The sequence below is a fragment of the Haemaphysalis longicornis genome, unplaced genomic scaffold (assembly GCF_048455015.1).
Source record: "Haemaphysalis longicornis isolate Haplotype H1 unplaced genomic scaffold, Haemaphysalis longicornis Haplotype H1 scaffold_3, whole genome shotgun sequence".
Lineage (NCBI taxonomy): Eukaryota > Metazoa > Arthropoda > Arachnida > Ixodida > Ixodidae > Haemaphysalis > Haemaphysalis longicornis.
Window position 1 is genome coordinate 45,728,131 of NW_027526335.1, and position 18,853 is coordinate 45,746,983.

The 18,853-nt window shown below is 46.7% G+C and overlaps 1 protein-coding gene and 1 pseudogene across 1 annotated transcript in view; both read left to right on the forward strand.

Moving 5' to 3' along the window:
• The first annotated feature begins 293 nt into the window (after window positions 1-293).
• Pfas (phosphoribosylformylglycinamidine synthase) overlaps window positions 294-18,853 on the forward strand; it is a 36,643-nt gene continuing 18,083 nt past the window's right edge. Inside the window, exons 1-11 of the mRNA XM_077703056.1 lie at window positions 294-525; window positions 6,492-6,780; window positions 8,300-8,447; window positions 8,996-9,146; window positions 9,317-9,425; window positions 10,372-10,512; window positions 12,554-12,678; window positions 14,234-14,362; window positions 16,650-16,907; window positions 17,365-17,598; window positions 18,080-18,393. Coding sequence (XP_077559182.1) covers window positions 6,500-6,780; window positions 8,300-8,447; window positions 8,996-9,146; window positions 9,317-9,425; window positions 10,372-10,512; window positions 12,554-12,678; window positions 14,234-14,362; window positions 16,650-16,907; window positions 17,365-17,598; window positions 18,080-18,393 — 1,890 coding nt within the window. The 5' untranslated portion in view covers window positions 294-525; window positions 6,492-6,499. The remainder of the gene's footprint in view (window positions 526-6,491; window positions 6,781-8,299; window positions 8,448-8,995; window positions 9,147-9,316; window positions 9,426-10,371; window positions 10,513-12,553; window positions 12,679-14,233; window positions 14,363-16,649; window positions 16,908-17,364; window positions 17,599-18,079; window positions 18,394-18,853) is intronic.
• LOC144174383 (AP-2 complex subunit alpha pseudogene) lies at window positions 626-4,097 on the forward strand (annotated as a pseudogene).

The window sequence follows — 18,853 nt, forward strand, 5'->3', positions numbered from 1 at the left end:
TGTAGTGCATTATATTTTGGCAAGTGGAAGCGAAATTTTAGATATGTTGCAGTAAGTAGCGAAGCACTCGTTCTGAAAAAAAAAATGTCTATAACCGCGCCTTCGTCTTTTCGTAATTACCCGCTGAAAAGATGGTCACAAAGTCCTCTCGAAGCGGTTGAAAGGTTGGTTAAAAGTCATCCCAGGTCCCGGGCCGTGCGCGGCCCAAGTCGCACTTATTCGACATCCTCGGACGACGCTGGATCTTGCATCAAAGCTGTTGGCTGATAAGATCAAGCATGGCGTGATTTCGCAGTCTCGCCGGCAATCGCCGTAGAAGTGCAAGGCTAGGTTGAGAAGCGCCAGAAGGAAAAATGTTATCGTTCAAGTGGTGAGGAGGTTCAGTCGACTAGACGAACAGGGCACTATCTGCGCGGCCGGCGGCGGTCAAATCAAGGCCGGGTACAACCTTCCGTCTTGCCCGGCGAGGAAGAAGCGACGCCAGTCGAGACGCATCCTGCAAGCGACACGACCCCCCCTGGAAAGGTGAGCTCTCGTTTATTGTTCAATCGGCAGCAGGTGGGCATTACTGCGACGTGCTGCGCTTTCGACCGCCGAGAAGCGGCGAAAGTTTCGTCCGGTGTGCGTAAAATTTGCTCGCACTGTGCCGACGAAACGCATTGAGACGTTCCGGCTGCATGTGGCGAGGTGTTATTATACAGGACGTCCGAAATGCGATATCTGTTTTGCTGCGGCAGCTTATCTGTGTCGTATAATCAAATAGTTCCTCGCGAGAAAGTCATCTAAACGTGAGGGAAGCATCGGCGATTAGTTTTCTTGCTCTCCGTACAGCGTGTGCTAATAAGAGCGGTATGTTCGCAGCGTTTTTCGCGATTGCGCCAAGAGCTAGCCCGCGTGGTTTTAATCATTTTAATGTGGAAATGGCAGCGACCCCATTGGGCCGCCATGGTCGTGGCGTTGGACACGTGACTGCATTCCTCTCAAGGATGGCCGTCGAGGGGCGGTTTGAGGGGTGTGCAATTGCTGGCGGCTTCATGCAGCAGTGCTCTCGGGGGATGGTCCGCGGCGAGTCGTATCTGGGTCTCGTCAAGTCGCGCTGAGCTGGCGGGTGGGCTGATTGGGGGCGGCTGTGTCCACGGTTTGTTCGGCGTCCACGCAAGAAGCCCTCGCTGCTGCAAAAGCGCACGATGCCGCCGGCGAAAGGCGATGGCATGCGGGGCCTGGCCGTGTTTATCTCCGACATCCGCAACTGCAAGAGCAAGGAAGCCGAAACGAAGCGAATCAACAAGGAGCTGGCCAACATTCGGTCCAAGTTTAAGGGCGACAAGACTCTGGACGGCTACCAGAAGAAGAAATACATCTGCAAGTTGCTGTTTATCTTCCTGCTCGGTCACGACATCGACTTCGGCCACATGGAGGCGGTGAACCTGCTCAGCTCGAACAAGTACTCCGAGAAGCAGATCGGCTACCTCTTCATCCTGGTGCTGATGAACGCCAAAGACGAGTTGATGCGCCTCATCGTGCAGTCCATCAAGAACGACCTGGCGTCTCGCAACCCCGTGCACGCCAACCTGGCCCTGCAGTGCGTCGCCAACATGGGCAACCTGGAGATGGCCGAGGCGTTCGGCCGCGACATTCCCAAGCTGCTGGTCTCGCCCGACACCATGGACCAGGTGAAGCAGAGCGCGGCGCTGTGCTTGCTGCGGCTGCTGCGCACGCTGCCCGACGTGGTGCCCGGCGGCGAGTGGACGTCGCGCATCATCCACCTGCTCAACGACCAGCACCTGGGCGTCGTCACCGCCTCGGTCAGCCTCATCGACGCGCTGGTCAAGAAGAACCCCGAGGAGTACAAGGGCTGCGTGCCGCTGGCCGTGTCGCGGCTGAGTCGCATCGTGAACGCCTCGTACACCGACCTGCAGGACTACACCTACTACTTCGTGCCGGCGCCCTGGCTGTGCATGAAGCTGCTGCGCCTGCTGCAGAACTACCCGCCGCCCGACGAGCCCAGCGTGCGCGGAAGGCTCAACGAGTGCCTCGAGTCCCTGCTCAACAAGGCCCAGGAGCCGGCCAAGTCCAAGAAGGTGCAGCACTCCAACGCCCGCCACGCCGTGCTCTTCGAGGCCATCTCGCTCATCCTGCACATGGACCGGCTGGGCGCCCTGCCGGAGCCGCACCTGCTGATCCGCGCCTGCAGCCAGCTGGGACAGTTCCTCCAGCACCGCGAGACCAACCTGCGCTACATGGCCCTCGAGGGCCTCTGCCTCTTGGCCACCTCGGACTCGTCGCACGAGGCCGTCAAGAAGCACCAGGACACCGTGGTGGGCGCGCTGAAGATGGAGCGAGACGTGAGCGTGCGCCAGAAGGCGGTGGACTTGCTCTACGCCATGTGTGACCGCACCAACGCGCAGCTAATCGTTGGGGAGATGTTGACCTACCTGGAGACGGCGGACTACGCCATTCGGGAGGAGATGGTCCTCAAGGTGGCCATTCTGGCCGAGAAGTATGCGTCCGATTACGCCTGGTACGTCGACGTGGTCCTGAACCTGATCCGCGTGGCTGGCGACCATGTCAGCGAGGAAGTCTGGTACCGCGTTGTGCAGATTGTGGCCAACCGAGAGGATGTCCAGGGCTATGCAGCTAAGGTGTGCTTTCAGGCGTTGCAAGCACCGGCCTGCCACGAGAACATGGTCAAGGTGGCTGGCTACATTCTCGGAGAGTTCGGCAACCTGGTCGCTGGTGACCAACGCTCCGCTCCAGCTGTCCAGTTCCAGCTGCTTCATTCCAAGTACCACTTGTGCAGTGCTCCAACACGCGCCCTTCTACTCACCACTTACATTAAGTTCATTAACCTCTTCCCCGAAGTGAAAGCTGAAATCCAGGAAGTGCTTCAGAGCGACAACAACCTCCGTTGTTCTGACGCAGAGCTACAACAGCGCTCAGTCGAGTACCTTGGTCTGAGCCGCATTACCTCGCCCGATGTGCTGGCCACCGTACTGGAAGAAATGCCACCTTTTCCCGAGAGAGAATCTTCCATACTGGCCATGCTGAAGCGCAGAAAGCCCGGTCTTAAAGAGGTGACAAGTGAAGCGGCTCCACCACCTACTCCACCACGGGCTGTGGATGGCCTTCCAAAGCCGCTGCCTGTTACTAACGGAGGAGGTGGAATGGAGGCCGATCTCTTGGGGCTTTCCACACAAACTCCGGAAGAGCAGTCCATGCCCGTGGCAGCGCCTACAAGTGTTGAGGATGGGCTCCGAAAGATGGTGGTGCGCAATGCCGGCGTCCTCTTTGAGAATGACATTCTTCAGGTTGGCGTGAGAGCAGAGTTCAAGCAGAACTTGGGTCGCCTGAGCCTGTTCTACGGAAACAAGAGCAGCTTCCAACTGCAAGGTGTTGCGTGCACAGTGTCGTGCCGTGGTGACCAGGCATCCAAGCTTTGTGTGCAGGCCAAGCCAGTGGAGAAAGTGATTGACGCCGGCTCCCAAATTCAGCAGGTCGTCAGTGTGGAGTGCCTTCAGGAGTTCCAGGAACCCCCGGAACTCTTGGTCCACTTTCTCTATGTTGGCAGTGCACAGTCTGTGACTCTAAAGCTGCCCGTCTTTTTGAACAAATTTTTCGAGCCCACTGCCATGAATGCCGAGAGCTTTTTCAGCCGCTGGAAAAACCTCTCGGGGCCCCAGCAGGAGGAGCAGAAGGTCTTCCGGGCGCGGTTTCCCATGGAGGCTGCTGCCATTCGATCAAAGCTAGAGGGTTTTGGGATGCAGCTGCTGGAGTCCATCGACCCGAACCCCAACAACTACGTGTGTGCTGGCATCGTGTGCACGCGCGGCCAGCAGATCGGGTGCCTTATGCGGCTGGAGCCCAACACAGAGGCCCGCATGTTCCGTCTGACGGTGCGAGCCAGTAAAAGCAACGTTGCAAAAATCATGGTTGACCTTTTGTACGAGCATTTGTAAATGCGCTGCTCCCTGTGCTCTTGCTGCTGGCAAAAGAGAAATATATATATTCTTTATAATATATGCCACACTGACCAGTTTTCTTACTAGTAAGGTGCTCCTGGCTGCCTTGTTGGCAAATAAATTCCTTTTGTTACAGTTCCGGCTCTACTTCTGTGTGTCTGCTTTCTGCGGGGTGTCTTGAGGCATCGCAAGCGGGATCATAATTGTTGGTTCACATTAATGAATAATCAATTGCCTGCATATTTTTGTGTTGCTTCATCACTTGGCTATCCTGTTGCTCTTTGTCTGTGCTCGTGTTTTGGGTTTCGGCCAGCTCGGCTGTGGTTTTTTGGATACTGCAGCTGAACTGACCAGCCCTCAGGGTGCTTAGTATTACAGCATCCGACAACGAAGGCCCCTTAACTGGTGATTGCAGTGGCAAGGTGCACAAATCCTAGAGGCTATAAATGCAAATTATGTCTAAATACAAGGTGGTATGACAATTGGAACACTTCAAACTTTTTTCCTGAGCGAACCGCCGCTCTGTTCTCGCTCAAACTTCACACGAAGGCCTCATTTTGGGGTCTGTTTTGTTTGACACCGGGAACAACGATGGTACTTGCCTGTTTATTCTGAAAATAAAAACTCGCCTATGGGAAAATGGCGGCCGATTTAGACTTGAGAGCCAGTGTAAGCTGATCTTGGAACGACGGCGCCACCTGGGGTATGCAGAGCAAAGCAGATGACTGGGATTCACGGTAGGAAGGAGCCAAATGAGGTAGCAGACGATCGGAAAATCTTTCGTCCCTACTTTACGATGATCACAAATAGTTGCATAACAGCTGATACCAACCATAATAAAATATTCTCACAGTTCATCGTTGCCAATAAACGTTGGATTTGTTTCTTCACCTGCTTTCACATTTTCTGATCGTTTGCTAGCTCATTTGACTTCTTTCTGCTGTGGAAGGAGCGTGAATCCACAGGTGGCGCCATCGTTCTAAGATGAGCTTGCACTGGCTTGCACGTGCAAATCGGCCGTCATTTTCCTGTAGGTGAAAATCGTTTTTATTTATTTCAGAATAAACAAGTAAGCACCGTTGTAGCACCCGGTGTCGAACAAAACAGACCACAAAATGCAACCTTCATATAAAGTTCGAGCGCGAACAGAGCGGCAGTTCGCTCAGGAAAAATTTTGAAGTGTCCAATTATCGTCGTACCACCCTGTATGCCATCTAGGCAAGCATCCTGGTTCTGTTGGGAGTGAAGCTTCAGTATGTTCTGGATACCCCCCCCAAAAAAAAGTGCTATTGTGAAAACGAAATTTTTGTACTTGCAAGGTGTAGTAGCCGTGTTGTTTCTTGCTGAACTACAAACTACACAGGTTAAGGTTTCTGCACGGAAAGATGCCTTGTAATCGCAAAGTGCACAGTCCCATTGTTCTTTAAACGTAAAACATTTTTGTGGGTACCTCCAGTGATACCTTGGTATATCTGGCTGTCATATTTTAATGCAGAAGCATTAGATGGCCCACTAATGAATGAAAAATTCGGCGTTCATCATCTGTAGCAGCAAAATGGCTCTGAAACCTCCCATTAACCGCGACATGTTGCACGTGCCCACAGAAGTGTATTTCCCATGCCAGGGATTTTCCTGACATTAGGCTTAACATCACACTTTGTGGTCCGGAAGAAACAGGTACCTGCTGCTGGACAAATTAGTAATTACTCGGCATGTCACTATGCTCAATATTAGGGCTATGTGGACACATACCTACAAAGGTTTATTGGCCAATGCTTGCCTCGGTACTTTCCGTTTGTGTGAGTACCAATACTCGCACGCTGTTACATACCCACCCCACCTGGCGGCGCAACAGTCACCAGTGGCTCAGGCTGCTATGTGTGGCGCAGTACATGACATGGATCATGGATGAATGAACGACTTTATTTAGAAATAGGCCTGAGGCCCTGGGGGGTTATTGGAAGATGAGGGAAGGGGAGTCTCATGTACGCTATTAAACACAAATTGTCTGTTTGCAGGCCCTACTAGGGCTGTCAGACCGCTCTACACTGAATGTAAAGACCGCTGGCAACTGAATAAATTCCTACGCATTCGAGAAGACTATCATCGGAACACAGGTGCTCCGCATTCGTACGTGGTGGTGGACAATAGGCTACTAGCTGTTCTCGGCTGCTTTCGAATGCCGGACATGACCATATTGGGTGAAACAAGTGAGGCATCTGCATCATCGGATGCTGCAGATTCCCCCACAGAAAAACTTGCACTCAGTGGCACTCAAGTGGACATAAAGGCTTTTGCATTTACACCTCTTAAGATGTGTCTTTGGATTTTTCTCAATGAAGGCGAAGCTTGGGAATGCCTAAGTATGCTACAACTGACCCATGTAAAGGTACCCCAAACGAGCCCCCATGCAAGGCCTCGAAATTGCGGGGCTCCTATAAGAATGAATCCCATAAATTTGTGGCGCAGGGTGGTTGCGCGTTAAGTGTAAGTGTGGGGCCACCACCAACCCTGCCCCCTCCCCTCACGCAGCAGAGGCCATGGCTATCCTGCGCTTCTACCAGTCGCCTGCCCTTTCGGAGAGCGCTCTGAAGGGCAAGCTGGCTGCCATCAACGGGGCCCTAGGCCGGGAGGCGGCCGCGGAGCTCCTCACCGAGTACTGCTACTATGTGCAATTCCAAGGCCAGAAGGGGCTTGACCCCGAGCAGCAGAAGCGGCTGGTGTGGCTGCTCACGCCCGGCTTCAAGGTGCACCTAGGCCAGCAGACCAGTCTGCAGGAGCAGGCGGGCTCGCCCAGCCTTCTGGTTGAAATAGGCCCCAGGTGAGCTGCCTTGGCAAGGCCTGCGGTGGAACGTTGTGTGCCGCAATGGCCGTGCTGGCATAAACCTGGGCTGTAAACCCTGCCTCAGATGCCCATAGTGCTCCTGTAAACAACACCGGGCCAACTTCAATCATCCAGTGCCCAAGTTGTTCATTTGTACCAGTTCTCGTACCCTGTCAAAGAGCGAGAACTCGTGGAAGAGGAACCACCCATCAGTTTTGGGCTTTAAGGGGGGAAGGACACTGGTCTTGAAACAACTTCTTTTCATTTTTAAGTAAAGATTGTGAAGCTTGTCAGTCTTGCTGCTTTTTTCCTACTCATTTCAAATATATGGCATTATTTTTTCAGTTGGTCAATTAGTTCCCAAGATAATTATAGATAATTAGCCGTTTTCGGTCAAGCAATAGACAAAACAGTGTTGGTCATAAAACTAATCTTTATATTTCCCAATACTATGAGCCCTGGTGAATGCAATAATCGAAGCAGTTTTTTTATGCATCACTTGGAAGTAATTTTACAGCTCATTAATCTTTTGTGTTTCAAATGGGCACTCAAAATGGTTCCTTGCCACTGGTGCCACCAAAGTTTAATGAGCTGTAAAACTAGTTCCAAGCGATGCATAAAAAAATCAATGCTCTTAATGCATTCACCAGAGTTCATAGTATTGGAAAATATAAAGATTACAGTTTTATGACCAACACTGTTTCGTCTATTGTTTGACCGAAAATGGCTAATTATCTCTGACTATCTTGGGAACTAATTGACCAACTGAAAAATAATGCCATATTTGAAATCAGCGGGAAAAAAGCAGCAAGTCTGACAAGTTTCACAAAGTTTACTTGAAAATTAAAAGAAGTTGTTTTAATCAGGATTTCCTGTTGGTTTGAATTCCTCCTGATAATAGTTTTTCTATTGGCAACAGATTCGCTTGGAAGAGGGAATCAATGGTAGGTCCAAGTGCTTAATTAAGGGACATGGCCTGTAAAATTACGATTGTACTTGCGAGTTTGTCTAAGATTCATTATCCCAGCTCTCTTAACTGTTGCGGGGGGATAATGTGGCAGCTTATCGTGTTATCTTTGTTTCATACTTTTTGTGCAAACAGTCCCTGCACGTTTGTTATCAGTTAAGCTGCTCGCTGACTCGCACGTAGAATGCCCCAAATAGAGTGCAAGGTTGAAAAGATTTGTGGAATGTGCCATGCCAGTCCGCAGAAAGTGCCCATTCAAGTTGCTCTGCATTCTACTTGCAAATGCATTTCAAATATAAATACAAATGTAATTACAAATACATAAATACATCTACAGACTTGTACAGTTCCTCCTTCATTGCCCTCATTGTTTTTTGTTTTTATTTAAGCTTAGATTTGCTCACTTTTATTGGCTGTTTTCACTTATCGTGCCCTCTTTCTTACACCTGATATGATCTTCCACATGATCTGCTGGCTTCCTGGCCTGTGCTCTTTGAATTCTGGGATATAGTGTTCAGGTTTTTAAAGGTGGCGCCCTTTTTCTTCCAGGCTCAATTTCTCCACACCTTCTTCGACACAGTCTGTAGCTATCTGCCAAACGATTGGGCTCGATTGCGTTGACCGCATTGAGCGATCTACGCGCTACCTAATAAAATTTCAGGCAGGTCAGAAGCTTTCTGGAGACGCTGAAAACAAGGTATTTACTCTTAGCATTCATTCTCGTTCAAGCATTAATCTTTTAGCATGCAGTGCTTGCGCCCGATTCCCCACGTTTTTTGTGTGTTTAAAATTAAATTTGACTTTAGAACCCACTTTCACAGATTGGGTAAAGCTTTGGTAAAGCTGAACACAAAAGAAGATGCTTAAACCCACAAATCGGACAGAACTTAGCATGCAGGATTGAAAAACACCATATAAAAAGTAATCCCCTCTTTGGCATAGTTTGGCGAAATAAGCAATTAAGCTGATCATCGACCAATGAAGTGGTGTTTCAGAGATATCTCCTTAAACAGACACAGTTCCAGTTTAAAGATGTTGAACGAAAGTTGTAAATTCTAAGTGACGTGCGGTTTTTCTTTTAGTAATAATCTATCATGGACAGGACTCTTAGACAGCCACTTGCATTTACTTTCCACCAGGACAACCCTAACAGGCATAAAGGTGTCACTTCGACGTCCAAATGCTTACATGTTATGCCCGATTCTCGTCTATTCGTCGCTCATTCCTGTCTCCACTTTCCACCAGGTGGTTGACGCACTTCACGATCGCATGACCGAGACCCGCTACTTGACTCCAGTGACCACGTTTGAGCTGCCCGCGAGCTCTCACTCATGGGAAGAAGTGGATATACTGCAGCATGGTCGGCCAGCCCTGGAGAAAGTCAGCGCTGAGCTGGGTGAAGTTTCTTCCCCTTTTTTTTGTCGCTGAACACCGGTGTGACTGGGTAGTAATTGCGCTGTATACTCTAGGTGTGAGCTCATGCACCCGTCCTGCTTTTGTGACGTTGATGTGCACCTTTGGGTCGGTGCAGTCCTAAGACGAACGGCTTGCTTTCTGTCCCTGCAGGCCTTTCGTTTGACAACTGGGATCTTGACTTCTACACGGATCTGTTCAGAAACAAGCTCAAGAGGAACCCAACGACAGTCGAGTGCTTTGACCTGGCCCAGTCCAACAGGTACTATAGACGAAACATAAATAAATGATGAAATCTAATTTATTTTACAGCAGTCAATTGGGCTGCCTTGTTGGTTAAATGTGCAGACACCGTACCGTACATTCATTTATTAGTTAGACACATACTGGGCTTCATAAATAAACAGTATGGCATCTAACTCTGTGCTGTGTAATGTGAGGTAGAAGGGATTTAGTAATTTTTGTTCAAAGTTTAGCAATTGGGAGGGAGTCTGTCATGCGTGATGTTAAATATTCTGGTTGCTTCACAATGCTCCCTCATTACATCAGGATTGTAACTTTGCTTTTAGATACTGTTCAAGGTTTTTTAAAAACACTAGAAATATGTGCATAATGCAACAATAAAAACTACTTTATTTTGACTGGGTTTACATATGATTTCAGCAATAGTGAAAGAAAAGGTGCGCAAGCTGTTATCATTTCACGGACAGTGTTGTAGTGCTCATTCGATAAAGAGCTTGCTATGTTTTTATTCTGTGCTTCTTGAAAGCTTCATAACAAGTTTGAAAAGATTTGAAATGCTTGATTGCTATTGTAGGCTTTCCGACTCTACAGTATGGCTGGTTCACTGCTTGAAGTCTGGGCAGTCCTGGCATAAATTTGCCTTTTATCCGCCCTCTGAGGCATACAGCGATAACAGGTGGCAGTGTGAAAGGTGATAAGCTCGTACAACATATGACAAAGCACATGGCCTGTCTAAAGCCCCTTCATGCTGCTGTGATCTGCCAATTGAGCGGCTTTAGATGCATCCTCATGAGATCAGCCGTGTGTCACATCGAAAGCCAGGTCAGAGGCCAACCCAGTGACACCTTGCACTTTGAACTATCAATTTGGCAATGGCAAACGACCAGCTAACTTCGGCGGGATCATCATTTATGCACTGTGTGCCGAGGTAGTTTCTGCATTGTGTGTTGTTTCCCCTTGTGCAGCGAGCACAGCCGGCACTGGTTCTTCAAGGGCCGGCTGGTGGTGGATGGCAAGGAGATGCCCCACTCCCTCTTCTCCCTCATCACGGCCACCCAGAACACCAGCAACGACAACAACGTCATCAAGTTTTCCGACAACAGCAGGTGCGTGCAAGGTTGCGCGGAGGCCGGCTGACTGCCCGTTGTCTTATCTGCGCCCCGAGATAAGCAACAATGTCTTGCTGCCTGAACTTATCTTAATATGGGCCAGAATGTGCGTGATTACTCAATGGGCTGCGCTGTCAGTTTCTCTGGAAGGGGTGATATGAAACCTTCATTTCAGCTTTTATGCACCTGTTTCACTGAAATTTTCTGTTCGCATAAGGGGGCAGGCTGGTCTCAGAGCTATTTTTTAAGTCTACTAACCAATTTTAACGAAACGGCACAGCATTATGGAGTTTTTTGTGCTGATTTCAAATCTGCAATTATATTTCTTGCCAGTTGAATAGTTTTTTAAATAATTAATGATTAATTGCCATTATTTTGGGTCACAATTACAAAATAACCACTCCATACAGAATGGTGATGACCCCGTGGCTAGGTAGACAAATGACTAAAGAATACAACATTAGGTGAAATTTCTTGATTTAGTGATTTTTGGTCATTTTGCAACACACTGAACTTCACTCCTCCTGCGCTCTGCCAGAAATGGCTCGAAGGTAGTGTCAATTGAACACGGTAATGATTTTCCAAAGCCTCCATTTGAAAAATTTGTTTCCAACATCGTATACACCACATGTTTGGGTATCATAAGCAAAACAAAATTACAGTTGTACCTACTCGGCCGAGATATCCGAGGGTGAAATGCTAGCTTTGCGTTGCAAGAAAAGTGCTGTTTCACCAGCAAATTCTGCACAAACTGAGCTGTAGTGTGCACTTTGACATGCTATTTACAATAAAATATTGTGCTTTTTGATGAGGAAAATCGTACACTGATAGAAAAATGGCTGTGGATGACAAAAATGCCATTTTTCAGTTTTTTTTTTTTTTTTTTTTTTTTTACGTTTTTCAGCCCCAAAGATCCATCTGCCCCCATAAAGCAGTTGCTGATGGTGGTTGACTTAGCAGATTTCATGTGGTGTAATTGCTTTTGAACATTTTTATTTTCTAGAGGCTGAGTTTTTTGCTTGGCAGTACTGACATATCCAGGATTTAACGTCTACATAATGGGCTGACCATAAATTCAGTGGCGATCTTTTACTCGCATGTCGTGAAGGTACCATGGCGCCCTATCGAAGCACTCTCCTTTTTGTGCGCGTGTTTCAGTTTTATTTGTATCAGCCAGCGATTATGTTACATTTCTCCAACTCAGTGCCCGGTTCTTCTCGTTTTCTCAGGCCCTGGAAATAACTGGTTAGGGTTCTTTTTTCGAGTTGCTTACTAGCTTTGGGAATACAGAAAACCTTTGTTATATAGCAAAATAATGAGGACAGAGAAAAAAAGTTATAATTGGTATTTCATATAAGCATCAGAAATTTAAGCACACATTTTCTGGGTTTGGATTACATACATTATAAATGAAGTAATAATTTGAATAAATTCATCTACTGTATAGTATGTAAATTCAAATTCACCTATGTATGGATACCCTTCAACATTAGTCTGGTCTGTCCACCACTTTTCTACTTACTGTTAAAGCTACTTTCACGCTGCCAAAGTGCAGGACCAGTTTTAGGGACAGAACCCCTTAGGGGCTGGGCCTGTTGGCGTCTCCTGTTGTCGTCGTCAACGGCGTAATCATCGTTCGTCTCGTGTAGTCACGGTACTAAAACACCTGGAAACTCGCTTATTCCTCACATTAGAACATAATGCGCATTGAAAAAGGACACCGGGACACTCGTTAACGTCTCGCGCTGGAGTGCTTCGTGCTTTGATGAAGGCAAGAGACTTCTGCAGCAAAGCTGTGTGCCTCTACACTCCAATAGTTTCATCACCGTTGGTAAAAATGCCAAGGTGCCAACAATACACTTATACACTGCATGCTTCACCCCTCCTCAGGTTTCACCTTAGTGGAGATGGCCCGGGGTTTTTCTTTCTTTGGGTTTTTCGCTAAGTTCAATTATTTGTTGCTATGCAGCTTATTTGCATCAATATGAATCGTGCATGTGCGACTGCTTTCAAACTGCACTATCTTTTGTTATGCCAGTGCCATTCGCGGCTACAACATCAAGGCACTTCAACCGAAGGACACCACAGCAGGTAGTGCATTCACCGTCTGTGATGCACAGCGCCACATCATCTTCACCGCTGAGACGCACAACTTCCCCACTGGTAAGTTTTGCCACAGTTCACCTGAAATTCCTGAGAGCCATAGTTGAAGCTTGAGTGGTTTGCAATGTGCAAGTTTTTAGTCTGGACAGTTGTTTGTATCAAGAGGGGACATGGCTCTTAAAACAATTTCATTTAATTTTTAAGTAAACTCTGTGAAACTTGTCAGTATAAGTATTTTTTCCCCACTTATTTCAAATATGGCATTATTCCTTGAGTCAGTCAATTAGTAACCAAGATGATTAGAGATGATTGGTCATTTTTGGACGAACAATAGACAAAATGATGTGAGCCATAAAACTGTAATCTTCATAACTGTAATCTTCATATTTTCTGGTACTGTGAACCCTAGTGAGTGCAATAAGAGAATCGGTTTTTTGATGCACCACTTCGAACTAATTTTACAGCTCGTTAAACTTTGGTGTTTGAAATGGGCATTCGAATGGTTCCTTGCCACTGGTGCCACCAAAGTTTAATTAGCTGTAAAATTTGTTCTACGTGGTGCATCAAAAAACTGATTCTCTTATTGCATTCACGAGGGTTCATAGTACTGGAAAATATGAAGATTACAGTTTTATGGCTAATACTGTTTTGCCTATTGTTCGTCCAAAAATGACCAATCATCTCTATCATCTTGGTAACTAATTGACTGACTCAAGAAATAATACCATATTCGAAATCCGTGGAAAAAAAGCACCAAGGCTGAGAAGTTTCACAAAGTTTACCTACTTAAAAATTAAAGGAAGCTGTTTTAAGGGCAGTGTCCCCCCCTTAAAATAAGTTTGACATATATATAGTGTGAGTGTTTCACTTACAATTTGCCCAGTGCTGCTTCGTGAGGGGAGACTCTTTATCCTGGCATTCTGTCTGCGTTTAGTGGGAAACATTACAGTGGCACCTTGTTCCAAATAGAAAGATCAAGCTCAGATTTGCGAGCATCCCAGGGATGCACCATTTGAGTAGTTTTGTTACACTTCATAAAAGCCTGCCTGCATTGCATGCACATGTACAAACAAGTAGCTGCAGGGCTGCTGCGTGCATTCAGCATTGCTCAGCAACATAATTTTTCTTGATTGCATCCTAGAATTATATACCCTTAAAAGTCAGGGGGCCTTTAATGCACTAATGCGATTTTCATACTGAAAGGAGCGTACTGTGTGTAACAAAAATCTCTGTTGTGGCATCTGATTTAGAAAAACTAAGTTAGCATAATTAGTGTATTTAGCTTAATACAAGGTGTGGAAAGGAGAAGAAAGGAAAGGGACATGAAGTTGCTTTGCTCTGCCTCTGTAACTCCCACTGCTGGATCTGTCGCTGAGGTCCTGTTCTTGTCCATAACAGTTAATGGTTACTAAACTTTGTGTAGCTGTGACTTTTAACCTGTTTGAACACACCTTTGAATGCCAAAGATTAGTGTAACTGGTTCTCTCTTTCCAGAAAGGTAACTTTAGTGTTTGTTGTAGTTTCAGACAAAGTATGAAGCTGGAAGCTTGTCAGCGATGTTCCTTGAGAATGTGTTTCAGAGAGAAAGGATGAGTGTTTTTTCCTTCTCTCACAGGGGTTGCCCCATTCAGTGGTGCCACGACCGGAACTGGTGGACGAATTCGGGACGTTCACGCTGCTGGTCGTGGTGCTCATGAGATCGCTGCCACAGCTGGTTACTGCTTTGGCAACCTCCACATTCCAGGTGAGTGTAGTGGAGGAAACAACAAAAAAAATGTCCCTTGCTGCGGAGCTGCATAAATAAATTTTCTATTAGTGTGACCCCACAGAATAAAATTGATGTGTAATTGTATGCATAATTTGAATGTTTTAGTTCTTCGCTGTTCTGTGAAGGCAGTGCTGTTTGAAAGCATTGTTTGAAGGCAACTGAGAAGTTACCGACTTCATGATAAAAATGATTTTGGTGTTGAGCCTCATAAGGTTCTGACTTGCTCTGTAAGGTTTGTTGACTTGAACTTTGAACTTTCTGCTAACTTGCACATGTTTTTACCATACAAAGCTACAATGCACATGAAGTTTTGTAAACACTAACTTCACATGCATAATTTGTTCTGTGCTACTGTCACTTTTATCAGGCTTTTGATTCTTGTCTTTAGTTCAAGAAAAAATAACGATGGAGGCCTTTATTGGTTCTGAAGTTACAATCCTGATTTAGCCTATATAAAAGTGCTGGCTGTGACTTAAAAAAATTGCACTTAGTATCCGTTCCTCTCTGCCTCTGCCTCTGCCCCCCGAAATTTTTGTATTAAAATTGTTGGGCTCAAAAATAGCTGGGCTTAGGACGACATGAAAACTGATTAACTTTTTTGCAGCTAACCATCAGTCAGGCAAAGCATCGCATTGTTTGCTGTATGCAGTATTTTATCGTCACTTGCGTGCAAACGTAAATAACATCTCACAAGCTTGCATGCCTGTTGTTGTTCAGAATAATGAAACTGCTCAAAACTGTGTTCTGCTATCATATATTGAATGCACATGGATAAAGGTGCAAGAACCTACTGAACATATTTTAAGCAAAAGTTTACTCTTGACACCTAAACACTGAAAATAGCAAAAAACTCACTCATGAGTTGTCGTCTCCATCTTCATTGCTTTCCTCTCTTCTTTCTCTCCCCTCTACTGGGCATCCTACTGTGCCTGTTATATTCTTGGTGGCACCCTTAACTTGTATCGTCGCAAGTCTCCCTTCCCTTCTTTAAAAAATGTTGGTTCCTTGGTACACTGTTCCACTGTAACGGGCGAATCGAAGCTGGAGTATGCAGTACTGTTACAAAGATCACTAAATATATGTGAGGATCCCCCATCTGCAATGGAAATGTAGAGCCACATTTTAAAGAGCAAAGAACGTTCAAGGAATGTTGGTGAAAATTTTCTGAAATACATTCTTGTCCCCTAAAAAGTACAGTTAAACATTGTTATGACGAGACGGGCTATAACGAGCAAATTGTAATTCTCTTTAAAAGTCCCCATAGAAACCAATGTATTTAAAATCTCGTTTTAACGAGGTAAAATTTGTTTGTTGTGGGATATAATGAATAAATTTCATCCAGAAATAAAATTTCGAGCCAATTTCACAGCAGTGTACAGCATGGATTTGAGACTGTGCGCAAGGCGACAGTTGTACTTTTAGTAGTTGAATGCTTCCGCCCTGCAACGTGCGCATAGCTGGATGGCAAGCCATGCGTCTGCTGCGCCTGCGAAGCCATTTCCACCTTCCTCTTGCTGCGCACAGCATGCACGGCCGCTGCGTGCCGCGGGGAGCCATGTTGTTAAAATTGTGTAGATGTTTCTCTATCTCTCTCTCTTTTTTTTACTGCTTCCACCTTATCTTTTATAATGCTGTGCGCGTGGTGTTCGAGCACCATAAATGTGCCAGGCGGGAAGCGAAAGCAAAAAAAGATGCTAGACATGAAGGCAGCTATGATTAAAGCTGTCACATCAGGCATGAAGCTGAGCGAGTCGTCGGTAGCATCACGAAGATGCATCAACATCCAATTACGAACTTTTTTGCAGCTAAGTCTGTTTGACATAGGAGATATGTACCTTGAACTGCAATAAAGTCGGTCCGCGAATGTTCCTTTTTATCTCCGGAATGCGGTTACTACTTCGCTGTGTATTGCCACACGGCGCAATGCCATTTCACCCGCTGTTTGTTTTGGGCAAGTACAGTGCCCAATATTTGTGTAAATGTCCGCTACTGCTATAAGAAAATATTGGTTGTAACAAGCAAATCATGGCACCTCTTTAATTTCATTATAACAAGGTATGACTGTATGTGGTATGGTGGGCTTCTAAGTATATAAGTTTGAAAAGCTTCTGAAAGCAATAAAAAGACGTGCAAGTTATTTTGTATTTCACCCTGCGTTCACTAGCAACTTCACTTCTTGTATCAAGCTGCTTGTATTCAATAAGCCTGTCATCCTTAAAACTACGGCTAACCTTCATTCCAATTGCTTTGCGGATCCACCCAGGGTACGACCTGCCGTGGGAAGACTCGCAGGAGTACCCCGTCAACTTTGCCCCTCCCCTTGAGGTGGCGGTGGAGGCCAGCAATGGAGCGTCGGACTATGGCAACAAGTTTGGTGAGCCCGTGCTCTCGGGCTTCTCCCGATCCTTCGGGATGGTGCTGCCCGGCGGGGAGCGCCGTGAGTGGATCAAGCCCATCATGTTCTCGGGCGGCATTGGCAGCATTGACGGTGACCAGATCACCAAGGAGAAGCCTGAAAAGGGTACGCTCTTTGTGCTGCAGCGGAAAATTCCTGTGTTCTAAGATAAAAGCTTTAACATTATTTGCGTGACAAGTGCTCGTAGCTGCTGAAACTGTCTGTAGAGTTACAGGGAATTCTGTTTTCCAAAAAAAAACTTTGTGACCACGAACCTCGTGATATTGTGGCAGTACAGTTCCATCTTGAACAAGGATGCAGAAGTGTTTGTTTTGTGCCAGCGTACTATATTAGATCTGAACAGAATTCCCAGATTTCATTTTTAAACTTTTTTCATAAAGTCAAGAACAATCACCGCATCAGAGTAAAAATCAAAATTGTAAATAAATGCAATTTAGCATGACATTTACTACAGCTACTGCTAACGAGGTCACTGAGAAAGGACATTTCAGCATTGGAGTGCAATACGCGAAGTTTCTTAATGTTCCGGTTTGTGCGGAGGTTACATCGACTCCTCTTGCAGGCATGCTGGTGGTGAAGATTGGTGGGCCCGTGTACCGCATCGGAGTTGGCGGCGGTGCGGCGTCCTCGGTGACCGTGCAGGGAGACCAAGAAGCCGAGCTGGACTTTGGTGCCGTGCAGCGTGGGGATGCCGAGATGGAGCAGAAGTTGCACCGGCTGGTGCGAGCCTGTGTGGAGCGAGGGGCACGCAACAACCCCATCCGCAGCATTCATGACCAGGGTGCTGGGGGCAACGGTCAGTTTTGCTTTCTTCGCATGTATGCAGGGCTAATCGGAAGGGGTGATGTAGGGAGTTTTAAATAAGCACTGCATCTTCTAGCAAAAAACATGTTTTTTATCATGTTTTGTAGGTTTCTTACCATGAACAATTCACTGTAGAGTTCATTTTCACATGCATCATAATGCATTGTCACCATGGACCTGCTTTCAATAACGGGGGATGACTTTCTTTTCATGACAGACTGCAGTGGGTCATACCTCTTTTCATGAACAGTAGTGCGTCACGAATACACCCACTGGCCGTCGTCATATCCTACATTCGCACCAATTCTTCCAAAGGAGCCGTGAACCCTGACACTTCTCTGTAACCATGAACTTCGCTGCTCTCCGTAAAGATGACCGCCTTAGCTAATTCCAATATAATGTATAAGGGAATGCAATGAGAGAGAGAGAGGTGTGTGGGCACGTGGTGTAGCGTTCGCTGCCCTGCTGCCCAGGCAATGTGCTGAAGGAGATTGTGGAGCCCGCTGGTGCGGTCATTTGGACCAAGAACTTCCAGCTGGGGGACCCCACCATCACCACCATGGAGCTGTGGGGCGCCGAGTACCAGGAGAGCGACGCCATCCTGGTGCGGCCTGAGGACAGGGACACGCTGCTGCGCATATCTGCACGCGAGCGCTGCCCCGTCTGCATCGTGGGGGAGGTGACTGGCGATGGTCGCATTGTGCTCAAGGAGAACGGCGGCGGCCCTGGCAAGAGGGACCCCGTCGACCTGGACCTGGAATCTGTGCTCGGAGACATGCCACGCAAGGTGGGCGGAGTGTCGCTATTCTAAAATAGCTTGCACTAATTTAAGACACGTCGCATGGATACCTGTTTGGAACAAACATACGTAAGACTGCGTATGGGACTACATGAAGCCGATAACTTGCAAGAAGAATTTATTAGTTTCGTGTAGTTCCAATTAAAACTGCACAAAAGTAATGGGATGCAAATATTTAAATCTTTGAATTGTTTGGTTCTATACACGCTGCAGTTTTACTGTTCACAGTATTTGAGGTTTACAAACATTTATAGTTGAGTCGGCTTTGCCACAAGTTGCACACTTCGGGCTTCATTGTGCAGCACGTGCCTTTATGTTAGCTTTTCTCCACAGCATTGCACTTGAGCAAAAAAGCCAAGCAGTGCAAAGATGCAGAGCTCACATAAAACAAACACACAACTGCTATATGCAAGCAAATTGAGGGGGATCATTTATTTTTTTGCATCAA